Genomic DNA, 14302 nt, shown 5'->3' on the forward strand with positions numbered 1-14302 from the left:
TGGCTGATATACCCTAATGGCTAAGCCAATAAAAAGTCTTGAATTGCATTATCCAATGATCTAGTTTTTTAATAAAGTGGTCCTGTATTCTGTAGTTTAACCCAAATAAAATAGCAGAGACTGAAATGACAATGATTAAGTATTGTGAAAAGAAAATGCACTATTTGGTATTATTCAAAGCGGGGGGGGGGGGGAGGAGGGAGTGGTTTGGTTCAAACGTTCTATCAAATTTGGTCAAGCAAGCAAATTTGATTTATTGCTCCTTACTTCAGCTAAATACTTGGCAGCCTCCAAAGAAGACAAATCAGCAACAACGTAGTTTGCCGTCTGTGCTCCTAATTCTCCGCAAAGTGCCACAACTTTTTTGAGTTCCTCTTCACGCCTAGCAACAAGTAAAAGTTGAGCTCCAAGTTTGGCATATTGATAAGCGAGTTCTTCTCCAATCCCGGTCGAAGCCCCACAAATCACGACCTTTTTGCCTCGCAGAGTTTCAAGATCAAAATTCTCATTCATGTACCAAGCGATCAAAACCGCCACAAGAGCTGTGATTATTCCTAGAAACGCCGCGACCTTCAAAGCCGCCATTTTTTCGAACAGCTAATGCCTTGTTTGTAAGATGCATAATCGGAATTTTACGAGTATTTCCGAGACCTTCCGATAACCAATCGATTTTGCTTCGCACGCAGTATGTTGTTACTACGTGTCCTACATGTCAGTCTTCCAAAATAATGCGTATTAATTAGGGTCATTTTCTTTATTTATTCACCGAATCTTTGCTACAATGAAAGTGGTATTTATAACAAAACAAGGCTGGTGGATTATCTTAGCTGTTTGTGTATTCGTTCTTGGAAACTGCGTGCTTCTCTACCGTTTTATCAACAAGACTTCGATTGCCGAGCTCGAGAACGCTGCTAGACTGAAAGAAATATCAAATAGCTATCTTGCAAAGTTTAAGAACTCGGACTCCAAATTAAAAGATGTAGCTGAAGCTGTTCAGAAATTGCAGAGTAAACCCACAAAATCCGATAATTTTGAACTTGAAATACGAGAAAACAGCAACGATAACATCAATGGAGGCTTCCATGTTGAAACACCTGCTGTTCAAGTTCAGTTGAAAGCAGAACCGCAGAGAACTGCAACATCGTGGAAGCCAAAAGTGGTTTTACCAGCTACCAAAACAGCTGAGGAATTTGTGGCTGCAGTGCTCGTTATGGCGTGCAATAGACCAACAGTGAAGCGTTGTCTAGATCTTCTACTGAATTATCGCCCTTCTGCTAAAGAATTCCCCATTGTTGTGAGCCAAGACTGCGGTGACGAGGCGACAGCAAATGTTATTAGATCCTATGGAAATAAGGTTTCATTCATTCAACAACCAGACTTGTCAGAAGTGAGAGACGTCCCTGCAAACATGCGTGGAATGATGGGTTACTATAAAATAAGCCGCCATTATAAGTGGGCTCTTGGTCAAGTGTTTGACAAGATGGGCCATGATACAGTCTTGATTGTTGAGGACGACCTTGATATTGGTAAGTTCTTATAGAGGCAGATGAAAGGCCTCTAAAGAATCTACCTTCCTCCTCCTCCCCTCTGCCCCTTACCCTCTCCTCCCCCCTCCCCCCATATTCTCAGCTAGAACCAATGGAAATCAGAAGGATGTGATCTTTTACTTAATTAAAATATTCTCTGTACCCTTCCCAATAGTTACCTGGCAATCCTGTGCCACCCTCTGAACTAGCTTCTTTACTCCACTATAGACAGTCAACTTCATTTTATGAAGTTTATATAACTAGGAGTACTCAGGGCTGGACACTAACTTTTCAACTTTCTAGCCAAGTGGCCAGTGACAACTTAGATGTTATAACAATTTCAGTTTGTTTACTAGCCAAACTGGCTGGTGGAAATCGTAAACCCCTAGCCAAAACTGAATTTCTACTGGTCTGTGGCTAGTTGGCTACCATTAGTGTTAGAGCCTTGGTAATAAATGATTATGAAGTGTGTTTGTGTGGACAAAATTTTGGATTGCTTAGAATAGAAAATGCAGATGGTCAACAAAAATATCTCAAAAAAGGTCAACCTTGAAACCACAGGACACCCAATATCATGACCTGTATTCTCCTTCTGCAATGACAATAAGCTGAATTATGCACGCATTTTGATTATTTCCTCCTTAATATCTGTCGGAGGGCAGATACATAGATTATATCACTATTAGCAGTGCTTGATTTCTTTTTATAAATCAAATAGTTTCCAAGTTGCCATGCTTCCTCTCAGCAATAGATTACAGTTGTCGTCAGAGTGTGGTAAGAACAAGGAAGTGTCACACCCGCCTAGTCACCTCATGAGCTGCTATTTTGTTCTAAGCACATTTTGAGGTCATTTTTTATCTGATACTGCACAGCAACATGGAATCTATTTGATTTTTTGTTTTTGTTTTTTCCACCACACTTAATCAAACTGCATTTTGACAAGTTCAGTATTATTTTTTTCCTTCTTACAGCACCAGACTTTTATGAATACTTCAAGGCAACTAAACCCTTGCTGGACAAGGATCCAAGCTTATGGTGCATATCAGCTTGGAACGATAATGGAAAAGAAGGAATGGTTAAAAGAAATGACATTCTTTACAGAACAGACTTTTTCCCTGGACTTGGCTGGATGATGAGGAAATCCCTTTGGATTGAGCTGCAGCCAAAATGGCCTCTTGGATTTTGGGACGATTGGATGAGGGAAGCCTCACAACGTAAAGACAGATCATGTATTCGTCCAGAAATTCCACGAACAAGGACGTTTGGTCGAGTAGGTGTCAGTCGTGGGCAATTTTTTGATCAACATTTGAAATTTATCAAGCTAAATGACCAAAGGCACCCATTTTCAAAAACTGATCTCTCTTATTTATTGAAAGACAACTATGATCAAAGGTTTGTAGTACGTGTGCACTCACTACCACTTGTCACTGCGAATCAATTGGTAGAAAAGAAAGTTTTTGCCAAAGATGTACAAGTTCACTACTCTTCTCAGAAGAACTTTGAACAAGTTGCTAAACAACTTGGTGCAATGACTGACTACAAGGCAGGAATACCAAGAATGGCATACAAAGGCATAGTCTCAATTGTATTCTCAGGAATTAATGTGCACATTGTTCCATCAGATTAAAGTATCAGAGCTCTGTTACAAGGTACACAGGCAAGCAGTATTTTGCAAATCACTGTGTGCATCACTTCAGATGATAAACATAGTGTTCCCTGTACTGGAAAGGAAAGCTCACAAGAAGCAAATCAGAGCAAGGCAACCATAAGAAATTAATCAGAGCTGAAACCATACACAGCTCTGAGATGGGACTCTGTCCCGAATGACACACTAACCAAACATTTAGCCTGCTTAACTTTTATCAAGTGATAGTATTTATTCTCAACAAAGCTCATCAAAAAATGGAAAAAAATTTAACCTTTAAGGATCTTTCTCCTGCTCATCAATGCAGACTTCTTAGAAATAGGATTTTGCACAAAAAATAATCAAAATTTTCCATGGGTATAGCAGGGCTCGACACTAATGGTAGCCCACTAGCCACAGACTAGTAGAAATTCAGTTTTGGCTAGTGGTTTTCAATTTCCACTAGCCAGTTTGGTTAGTAAACAGACTGAAATTGTCGTAACATCTAAAAACATCTAAGATGTCACTAGCCACTTGGCTAGTAAGTTGAAAAGTTAGTGTCGAGCCCCGTATAGAGGTGTTAATTTTCTTGGACCTGCCAATTTTGTCAGTTGCAGGCCTTTTCTATTCAACAGCTCCTTGTTTTTGGACCTCTCTTCTTAAATACAACTCCACAATCTTTGCTGCGTCAGCCATATAAAAAAAAAACAGTTGGTAGGGAAAAATTGGTTAGTGCTAAAAGTGCGCAACTATCTTAATCCCCAGCATCTATTCCCTTTGGTTTGTACTTATTGTTTTCTTTCCAGATTTGACCATTCTTTTTCGGTAAACAGGTACATGGAAATAAATGAAAGCTAAAATTTATTTAATGTCTCAACTGATGTTTTACACCCTTTTGTCTTGCTGAAGTTGCTAACACCTCAGAAACAAATAGCCAGGTTACCTGTGGTAACGCGTGTGGTGTCACCAGTCCACTGTACAGTAGGAGTAGGAAGAGCCAGTAATAAAGCTGGCTGCTGTTGATTATGGAGAACACTGAATCTTACTCTCTATCACTGTGTAGAATTGAAATAATTGACAGTAAACACTAAGACAAGAGTTAGCCTCTTACAATACTAGTTTGTAAAGCAAATGAGAGAGTAGGTTTACCGTAAAATCGCGCGTATAAGCTGCACTTTTTTTTCCAAAAATTGTCGCTAGAAATTGGGGGTGTGGCTTATCTTTGGGAGCATTTGAAAAACGTCATGCCGCTTCCGGCATCCAGTTTTTCATTTTTGCATCCGATCTAATGCCTGGTTACTAATCTTTGAATATTCTGCTCGTGTTCTTGTTGTAATGCAAAAATCTATGGAAAAACTGTGTTGAACGAAGAAATTCCTATCAACAAATACCAGAAAAAGACCAATCATTTGTCAAAGTTGGTGGAAACGATGTTCATTATTTAATCACTGAACATGATTAACAGTTATTAACCAAAGTTAGGTTGAATAGAAGTGGATAATTACCAAGTCCCAAAGCATTGAGGTTAATATTCAAAACTTTCACTAACACTGACGTGAATAATTGTTTTTATTAGTATATACCACACAGGTATACCTAAGCTCTTGAAGTGCAATTTTGTCTCCTTGGCTGCTTGGAGGTTAATTATTACTTGCTAATTACTTCTGAACCTCCCAATCAGCACATGCTAAAAGTACTATTAACCTGTGTAATAAATACGAAGAGAAATTATAATAGTACTTTCCCAGGTGGGTCATTTCTTTATAAAAGGAGAGGACTTTCTTACCATCCAGCCATTCATGAATAATTGAAGTTGCACTTTAACACTGTTCACTTTCTTGTCAACCTTTATTACCCTTGCAACTTCAATTTACATCATCTTTTCCAGAGTAACAAAATATTTCAATTATGCAATTCCTCTGACTGAATGTTCCTTGCAATCAAACTGTTCCATGTACATTGATCAAACTTAAAGTACAGCTGCACCACTGACAACAGCCATTATTAAAATAACAATAAAACTTGATGTAAAATAACATCCAACAAGATTAACAGACCTTTTTTTTAACACTTTGAGTTAACAAAGAGTTACCCATTGTTAGCAGAATGTTGAATTTCTTTAGAGAGGCCCTAATACCTCAACATATACAGAGTTTGATGGACAAATTTGAGACATTTACTGCTCCTTCACACCATCTTTGGCAGGTTGTTCAGCATCTTTTGTAGTATCATTCACCTCATCTGGTTCTTGTTCTGCATCCTTTTTTGCACTTTCTTCTGCAGCTTCATCCTCCTTGGCCTCCTCTTGGGTTTCTTTGACTGAGTCTTCTTCCACTTGTTCCTCCTCTGTTTGTTTAACTGCCTCAGTTTCCTTGTTTTCTCCATCTGCTGGTTCTCTGCTGTCCTCTGCACCTTCTTGTTCATCAGCGGCATTTTCTTCTCCAGATTTGACCCCTTGTTGGAAATAAAGTGTTCATAACTGGATAAATATAATTGATTGGAATTAACTTTGCCTAGCAGCTATTAATAACAGCAATCTTTAGTTGAATATCAAGAATAACCTCTTTTCCCACACTCAACCCAGTTTGTGTGTTTTTACCTTTTGAGCTTTCATCAACTCCTTGGAAAATTTTTCTTTCTTCTGATTTGTTGTGGCGACTAAATTGGTTTTGGTTCAACACAATTCAAAGACAGTTGAAAAACGTATCTTGCATAATGAACAAAAGGGTCCGAACCTCCCTCGTCATATACACTCAGACCATTTGCAATTTTTTGCAGAATTCCTAGAATAAACTAAACTTATACGGAATTTATCAATACCCTAAGTCACTTATACTATGGGGATCTAACCTTCTTCAGACCTTAAGGCATATCGGCTTGGTAGACTGGCTAGGTAGACAGGAGGAAACACCATGACAACCCACTCACCTTGTGCAATTCTGTCATTAACATCATTAATGGCTTTGGATATGGCATTTTCAGCTGCATCATCCTCCAATATCTTTGCCAGTTCTAAAGCTTTTTCAAAAGATTGCAGGGCATCTTGGAGATCACCAAGTTTCACTAAAGTGCAAACAGTCAGGTTGACATGTTAATTATCAGTCGATGGAAAACTTATGTTAAAAAAAAAAACTAAATTATATAAAAATTGCTTAATATTTAATTTTTAAATTGTGATTGTGTAGCCTGCACTGTAGCTAACCAACAAATTCAAAATTCACTTTGAATTGCTCTTTCATTCCCTTTCTCTAAACAGGACACTTTAAGACATTGCTCATATGCTGATCCTGCCAGGAGGGGGGCATTGGGGTCTATTTAGAAACTGCAAATCTGTAGAAAAAATAATCTGAAACCGAAAAACCACAAACACATTTGATCAAGACCAAAACCCGCATGCAAACTGATATTAAATTTTCACATCAAAATCCAAATCGATCTGATACAGTGGAACATGTAGAGGTTTTGTGGCTATTTAAGATCAATGGAGGCACATAATTACCGCTCAGACTGGAACCCAAATACGAAAATCCAAAACCATTAATATTTTTTACAAGAACCAAAATGACCAAACACTAAAAAATGGAAAATGCACAAACCACAATGAATGCCAAAACCAAAAATCCCAATGCCCCCCTTCTGCCAGCATGCAGTACACTAGTCAAATACAATACTAGGAAATAACAAGGTTAACAAATAAGTTCTACTGTATACAACTCAGGTGGTAGATCTTTTAAAAGCAAACTTGTAGTCATCCTTGTTTTGAAATTTTAAAGGGAATTCAGAGTTATCTTTTTTAAGTACTCAGACTGTAACTCTAAAGATCTGATTATAAATTCTGCCCTCTAGCTTCTACACATTTCCTTGTAAGTTAGTTATATCAAGATGAAAACTTCTACCTGATAAGTTTGAATATTCTCATGACCTGTTTGCTGAGTGATGTATGGATATTATAGGGAGAAGTTAGATGTTAATCACTTCTGGGAGTTGAAGGTCAAAGTTCAAGCAAACGAACAAAAGCTTATTTTATTAGCATCAAAACTCACCTTCAGCTTGAGCTTCAAGAACTGTAGCATTAAGCTGCCACACCTTATCATCTGCCTGCTCTGCGGCAGCCAATGATTTTTGACCAAACTCCTTAGCATCCTGGTAGTATTTAAGCTCTAAATGACACCTGCCAATTTCATGATAAAGCCATGTGCTTTCTAAAACAGATTTACTGAGTGGTAGTTTCTCCATCCAAGCATCAATAGCTTTGGTGTATTCTCCCATCTTAGCATACAGTCTTCCAAGGTTGTCCAGTGCTCTTGATTTAGCTTCTTTGTTCTCCCTTACAGGAAAATCGAGAACAATAAGAAAAGTGTTTCAGTGACTTAAAGATCTTAAAATTGTAAAGTCATTGCTTAAAAGGCATCTCATCATTCTAAAATTTCATTCATAAAATTTGTATAGCTGCTTATTCCACTGTCATTACTTGATGTAGTCTGAACAGAACTATCATCCCATTTGGAGGGTGTATACTGGGTTTCACTCCTTTAACTGCTTCATGGGAAAAAACCTCAACCACTACATTCTACAGCAATTGACTTCGCTAGAACATAGACCAGTTCTTGAACACTTATCATTTTCCAAGTAACAACTTACAGTTTTTTTGCAGCCTTCAGATCTTTTTCATGGAACTTTAAAGCTTCTTCATAATTATCCAACTCAAGGTGAGCATTTCCAATACAAGAGTACAGATTACCCACAACCTCAGCCTTGTTTGGGACACTCTCTGCTCCTAGTGACTGCACTGTTTTTAAAGTTGACTGCGCTTTATTTAAACTTGTCTCGGGATCGCCCTCTGCCAAAGCCTGGTCTATTTCCTCCAAAGATCTTAAGATGAATTTTGTTGTGTCGGCAGAGAGTTGTCTCTGCGGTGGTTTCCTTGGAGGAAGTTTCTTGTTCTTGCGAGCATAGAGTGGCTCTTGTTGTCTCCAGAATTCAATTCTTGTGTCTAAATAACTCAAGCCATCTTGGACTAGATCGTAAATTGGTTTGCTGCTGTTTCCATGAATAAAATCTACCAAAAAAAGGAAGAAGAGTTTAGGCATGCAAAGCTTGGCAGGCAAACACTTAGAATTCGTTTTGAAATGTTTAGTAGCTAACTTGAATCTTTTAAGCAGACAAATGTTGGGGAGAGAAAGAAATAGTTTTTCATTCCTAAACAACTTAACAATAATAATAATAATAATAATAATAATAATAATTTACCAATTTATATAGTGCATAGTTACATGTGCTGATCAATAGTGCTTTACATGTTGTTGTTAAGGTTGAGATCGGACGTGACAGCATGAAGCCTCTCAGTTTTTCTCCCAAACCTTGTTTAGAAAAGTGAGAAGCAACATGGGACAAACACTACCTCTTCAAAACCAAAATTACACCTCCACTATACATGCTGCCAAAAGTTAATTGACCAAATAAGGTGCCTACAGCTGTATGTTCATTTTAATTGTTACTCTCATCTCTACCTAGAATTTACTCATTATGAAATATAAACAATGAGAGTAAAGTAAAAAGGCAAAGGAATTAGGGAATTAGAATTGTTGCATGACTATAATGTTCTTGACAACAGCCCAATCTACCTTGATCGCCCATGAGTTTCTCAAGGTACTTCTTGTCTGCGTATAATTCACCTAACAGCTGCAAAAAAGAAGCAAATCAAAAGCAATTCAGTTAAGTCCTAACGATCAAACAGCTAGAAAATTAAGACTCCACTGTAAAGAGTAGTACTGATAAATGGGCTTACTTTCTTGACCGTTTTTTCTGATTTAACAGGACTTTTGGTATTTTTTCCCCGGTTTGCTGCCTGTGGTTGATTTCTTGCTGCCAGAGCGGTTGGTTTGCTGTACCCTTTAGTTGTCTTTTTCTAACATCAAAAAAAAAAAAAAAGGAATGAAAAAGAATAAGTTGCAACATTCAACAGCAATGATTGAAAACTACATGTAGATTTCTGAGTTATTGAACAAATATTGATCATGGTTTAAATTTTACACAATAGAATTATATCAAAATTCAATTAGAACTCCTTGAGTTGTTGAACAACTACTGATCGTGGTAAAAGATTTACATACAGAATTATATCACAATTCAAATCCCGAGGAATTCTGGATGATGATGCTCCTTAAAGTTTACATATAAAGACAGCATCTTTTCATGTCTGCATGACCTACTGAGATGAAGCTCCTGAAATAGTCTTACACTTACAGCTTCATCTTGTTTGGCAAAAAATGACAAATCTCCTTTGTTTTCCAATTTAACCCTGGCTTTACCTAAAAAGCAAAGATCAATAAATTATTTGGTGACAGAATTACTCTCATGATAGGTGGTTAGGGAAGTTTTGTTAGTACTAAGTTTCACCTTAAAATTATACAGTTACGTAGTATATGAAAAGAAGGTGATTATGACTATCACTGATTGCAGTTTAGATCTCACATGTGCATTCAATCAGTAACTGTAACAAAATAACACTTAATGTTCAGCGTATGTGTTGTAGGTCAATTTGTTTCAAACTAGGTTAATTTGATCTCAACCTAGGTCAGTTGCTGATGTCTGTCTGTTTTTGTTTTGGCTGTGTTGAGATGTCTGGAACCTAAAATTTTTTTTAAAATACAGTTAAACCTCCCATAAGCGACCATCCAAAATGTCAAGTCTAGGCGGTCGCTTATGGGGGGTTAAGGGTTAGGGTTAGGGTTAGGGGAGGGGGGGTGTATTTTCAAGATCAATTACAGAGCAAAATCAGGTAAAACAAATTGCACTCAAAATAAAATTAATTTACTAATTAATTCAATTAATTAATTAATTAATTTAATTCAGACATGTAACTCTTACTTCCAATGGCATTATCAATGGCCTCTTGAGCTTTCTGGATGCCAAGTTTGAACTCTTCCTGGTCTTGTCTCAGCTTATATCCGCGGTGATAATACAAGAGAGCATACTCAAACTCTCCCTTGGAGTAAAGTGCTTCTGCTTTCTGGTAAAGGCCCTGTACATAAATCAGTTCCATTTGTTAGTACCGGCAGTCTAAATCCCACAGGGATCAACAAACGCTTTTCATTCCACTTCTAATTTATTCGTGTTTTTCTCATTGCCATGTTCCCACCAATAATGTAGCTCCATTTTCTGCCTTTAAAAGCACACACAACCCACAATTCCTTTATTCACTCCAACGAAGGGCTAACACTCGAAACGTCAGCTTTTGTAATGATTATCATTACGGTGCCCAATTTACCATTTCAACTTTGTTGATATATCCAAATTATTTCGTTACTCCCACCGACGCAGCCCCAAACAGTTTCTTTCGAAACTATCAGCCTTTATCCATTTGTTAGTAATTGAAAAGTTGAACCCACAAAACAAGCAAACATTGTTAACTAGTAAGAAAATTACTCTCACTGGCTTGCAATTTATTTTTAAAAAGTTCATCGAGGAAACATTGAGGAAGAATGTCTTAAAATAGAGTTACTTGGCAAAATTGAATTTCAAGAAAATTTCCGAACATTTTCTTTTCTTTTCGGGGGGGGGGGGGGGAAGGGGGGAAGAGAAGGGAATTTGAGCACATCCCTTAAGATCCATTTCTCTTTAACCCTTCACACTCCTATATCAGCACGCATATTCTCCATACTGTTCTCTATAAATTTCCTTTAGCACTGACAAGGAAAATTTGTTTATCAATCAGAACTTCTTTGGTTGATGGTCATTTCCATTATTCTCATGATCTTAGTGAGTGATTCAGCAGTACTAGCATGTGGGGAAATTAGATTCTGGTCACTTGTAGGGTTTAAAGGGTTTAGTCACAGAAGGGAATATCATAAACAAATGTGTAAATAATCCTCACAGTTTCAGTGCATCATCTAATGAACAAGTTATGAGAATAGTCAACTTATCAGCTGTGGAGGCGCGGTGGCCTCATGGTTGGTGCGCTCGACTCCGGATCGAGGAGTGGTCTGGGTTCAAGCTCCAGCCAGGGACATTGTGTTGTGTTCTTAGGCAAGACACTTTACTCTCACAGTGCCTCTCTTCACCCAGGTGTATAAATGGGTACCGGCAAATTTAATGCTGGGGGGTAACCCTGCGATGGACTAGCACCCCATCCAGGGGGGGAGTAGAAATACTCCTAGTCGCTTCATGCTACAGAAACAGGAGTTAAGCACCGGCCTGATGGGCCACTGGCTCGTAAACAGACTTCACCTTTACCAACTTATCAGCTACATGTAGGTGTCTCCCTATGACTCTCTACTTAGCAAAGTTAACTCTAAATCTCTGTATAAAAGACGCCTTCAGACTTTCTTAATTATATTGTACAAGGGCTTGTTTTTTAACTGCTATCCAGGCTATCTAAGGAATATTTTGGATATATCAACAAAGTTGAAATGGTAAATTGGCCACCGTAACAATTACAAAAGCTGACGTTTCGAGCGTTAGATTTTCGTTGGAGCTCCGACAAAGGGCTAATACTCGAAACGCCAGCTTTTGTAATCGTTACAGTGGCCAATTTACCATTTTAACTTTGTTCATATATCCAAATTATTTCGTTACTCCCACCGACGCAGCCCCAAACAGTTTCTTTCGAAACTATCAGCCTTTATATATCTAAGGAATATGTTTAGTTTCCGGTCTGTATCCTATAATCTATGCGGAAATTATATTTTGTCTCTACCGTCTACAAAAACTACTACTTATGGTCTTCACTCCTTTTCATATATGGCTTCAAAACTATGGAACTCTCTTCTGGACTCTTTTAGAATATCTGACTTTTCTGATTTCAAGCGCAAGATTCTACAGTATGACTCTTTCTCATACTTAAATTTTAGAATGTTACAATTTTACATTTTAGTAGTATTTAGAATTATACTTGTAACTCAAAGATACTAGCTTATCCTTTAGCTACTCCAAATTCGAGATTAAATAAAGTAGATGTATGTATGTATGCATGTATGTTACTGAATGCAAAAACCACATTTTCTCAACTCATTTAACAGTTTAACTTGTAGTTTAACTTGCAGTTTAACTTGGAGCCAAAAGACATTACACAGAATTTTCAAATCTTAAGGAAGTGTCAGAACAAATTTGACTGCCTTGTTTTTGAAATGTTTTTTAATCAAAGAACTAAAACCAACACTAAACAAACAGTGCGATTCAATTTGCGCCAAATTATTTGTTTAGAACAATTCGTGCTACGATTATTTTATTCTTTTATTCTCTTCCACTGTATATTGTTTACACTTTTTCACATATTTTAGCGTTCGCCACATCGTCTTCAACTTGCTTCAAAATATTTATGCTGATTTGGAAAACTTACTCACTTGAAAATGACCTCAGAGAGGTCAAAACGTCGTGACTTCTTAGCGCTAGCTTTTATTTCAAAGTCGTTTAACAGTGAAATGAATATTAGCTAGAAAGGGGAATAATAAATCAGATCTAATGGTTTACAGAGTTGACAGGCTTCCAAACCTTGTTATATTCTTTATCTTCTACAAGTGATTCTTCTGCATCTCTCAGAGCAGCGTCAGCATTGCCTAATCTCAAGTAACACTTTGATCGCTGAACAAGACACACTTTGTAACCTGGTTGTAGCTCCAGAGCCTGTGAAAATAAAGAAGCAAATATTTTATTTTATTTAATTAGCTTCGCCGACAGGCAGGGACTCTGCAACAGCTTACATCAATTACTGCGGGTCTGGAAAAGTAAACAGGCCAGACCACATCACAGAAATCTCATGAGTGGGTTCTTTAACATCCCCTGCCTAACCAAATTAACTAATTCACAGATGCAGGAGACGGGACGTACAGTTTATTCGTCCTTATCCGAGAAGACTAGAATGTCTATCCATTTCTTGATATTGTAGAAAGTAGCCCATTCTCCTCGGTTACTTTGAGACCTTGAGTGTTGGTCTGGCTGGGGCTCAAACCCTCAACCTCCCACATAACAGTCCAGTGCTCTAACCAATTGAGCTAACCGGGAGGCAGTGTATATAACAGTCTTTCAACTACACCACAGAAATTTTTAGGCTGAGTGCTGTAAAACCAAAAGCAAAGTTATCATAACAACCAATCAGAACAAATCACAGGGGAACCTGGATGGATACATAGGGTTGTTGCTGAGCACCACCTGCCGACAAAATTTGCAAGATGAAAAAGTAGCAACTGCTGGCTGGATTTTGGCCAGCAATTGCTCAGTAAAGCACAATGGCCACTTCCCAGGTTACACACTTACAATCATCCACCATCATTGAGCCACCTCACTAGAAATTTCAGCTGGAAGCATAATTTCTTAGCTACAACCCTAGGTGTAGATCACGACAGTGCATATCATTTGTGACATGATATACATATATATCTTTTGCATCAATTTCGTCATGATAGTAATCAACTGGTAACTGGCCTTTACTTTGTCAAGTTCTACATGTATCTGCAATCATGATATTTAACAACACAACAAAGCAATTTCAATTCCTAGCGATTAAATTTTGTTGATCTCTTGTCTGAACCACTTTTATTTTGAAAGCTGTAATAGTCTATAATCATAATAAGAAGTCATACAACGACAGCAACTAGGCTAATTAATTAAGTACATCATTGTCCCTATGTAAATGCAGTAGTTAGATAAACAGCAAGTTTGTTTTACTTTCTTTGATCTTGAACTAATGGTAAGACTTTGAGACTTCCAAGGCGAAAAAGTGACATTTACAGATGCTCTAAAAAGTCAGGATATTCTAGAAAATCATGAGCGCTCTTGATCAAGGAATATTTCGCTGAAATCGACAGAGTTAATTGAGTTTACCTGAGTGTAACTATCCAGAGCCTTCTTGTATTCGCCCTGGTTAAAATGCACATTTCCTTCAGAAAGGTAAGTCGTGAAAGAACTCTTTGGCCCTTCTGCTTCGTCGTCGTCGTCATACATGGCGGAAAAGGGCTTTTTTCTCGAAAGACTGCGGTTGAAATAATAAAAGTTCGCACGACACGACCAAACACTGTCAATATGGCCCCTTGACTGTTCTTGGCTGTCGTTAAGGGAAGGTTGCTATGCAGAACCCAGTACTTTTCCCCTATAATGACAGCCGCTGTGCAGTATATTGTTGTGTCACGTCGAGGTACTTTCTACTTTCTAATGA

The 14302-nt window shown here is 37.8% G+C and overlaps 3 protein-coding genes across 3 annotated transcripts in view; 1 reads left to right on the top strand and 2 right to left on the bottom strand.

The window, feature by feature from the left end:
• LOC111336520 (11-beta-hydroxysteroid dehydrogenase 1) overlaps positions 1-619 on the bottom strand; it is a 2591-nt gene extending 1972 nt beyond the window's left edge. Inside the window, exon 1 of the mRNA XM_022942628.2 lies at positions 268-619. Within this exon, the coding sequence (XP_022798363.1) occupies positions 268-585 (318 nt within the window). The 5' untranslated portion in view covers positions 586-619. The remainder of the gene's footprint in view (positions 1-267) is intronic.
• Positions 620-675: 56 nt separating this feature from the next.
• LOC111336517 (alpha-1,3-mannosyl-glycoprotein 2-beta-N-acetylglucosaminyltransferase) lies at positions 676-4014 on the top strand. Its single transcript, XM_022942624.2, has 2 exons — positions 676-1526; positions 2498-4014. The coding sequence occupies exons 1-2, from the start codon at positions 782-784 to the stop codon at positions 3151-3153; spliced, it is 1401 nt and encodes a 466-aa protein (XP_022798359.2). The 5' UTR covers positions 676-781; the 3' UTR covers positions 3154-4014.
• Positions 4015-4701: 687 nt separating this feature from the next.
• LOC111336512 (outer dynein arm-docking complex subunit 4) lies at positions 4702-14204 on the bottom strand. Its single transcript, XM_022942619.2, has 10 exons — positions 13972-14204; positions 12643-12774; positions 10021-10174; positions 9397-9461; positions 8939-9058; positions 8775-8832; positions 7792-8209; positions 7194-7477; positions 6079-6213; positions 4702-5604 (listed from the first exon to the last, which is right to left on the bottom strand). Exons 1-10 carry the CDS (start codon positions 14089-14091, stop codon positions 5327-5329), a joined length of 1764 nt encoding a protein of 587 aa, XP_022798354.2. The 5' UTR covers positions 14092-14204; the 3' UTR covers positions 4702-5326.
• Between the last annotated feature and the right edge of the window lie 98 nt (positions 14205-14302).

The sequence above is a fragment of the Stylophora pistillata genome, chromosome 14 (genome assembly GCF_964205215.1).
Source record: "Stylophora pistillata chromosome 14, jaStyPist1.2, whole genome shotgun sequence".
NCBI classification, from domain to species: domain Eukaryota; kingdom Metazoa; phylum Cnidaria; class Anthozoa; order Scleractinia; family Pocilloporidae; genus Stylophora; species Stylophora pistillata.

Bases quoted from the DNA above. Each gene is read 5' to 3' on its own strand.
- LOC111336517 (XM_022942624.2), top strand. From the start codon at position 782: ATGAAAGTGGTATTTATAACAAAACAAGGCTGGTGGATTATCTTAGCT. The intron at 1,527-2,497 runs GTAAGTTCTTAT...TCCTTCTTACAG, and splicing joins TGAGGACGACCTTGATATTG to CACCAGACTTTTATGAATAC.
- LOC111336512 (XM_022942619.2), bottom strand. From the start codon at position 14,091: ATGTATGACGACGACGACGAAGCAGAAGGGCCAAAGAGTTCTTTCACG. The intron at 12,775-13,971 runs GTAAACTCAATT...TTATTTTCACAG, and splicing joins CTCTGGATAGTTACACTCAG to GCTCTGGAGCTACAACCAGG. The intron at 8,833-8,938 runs GTAAGCCCATTT...TCTTTTTTGCAG, and splicing joins CAGAAAAAACGGTCAAGAAA to CTGTTAGGTGAATTATACGC.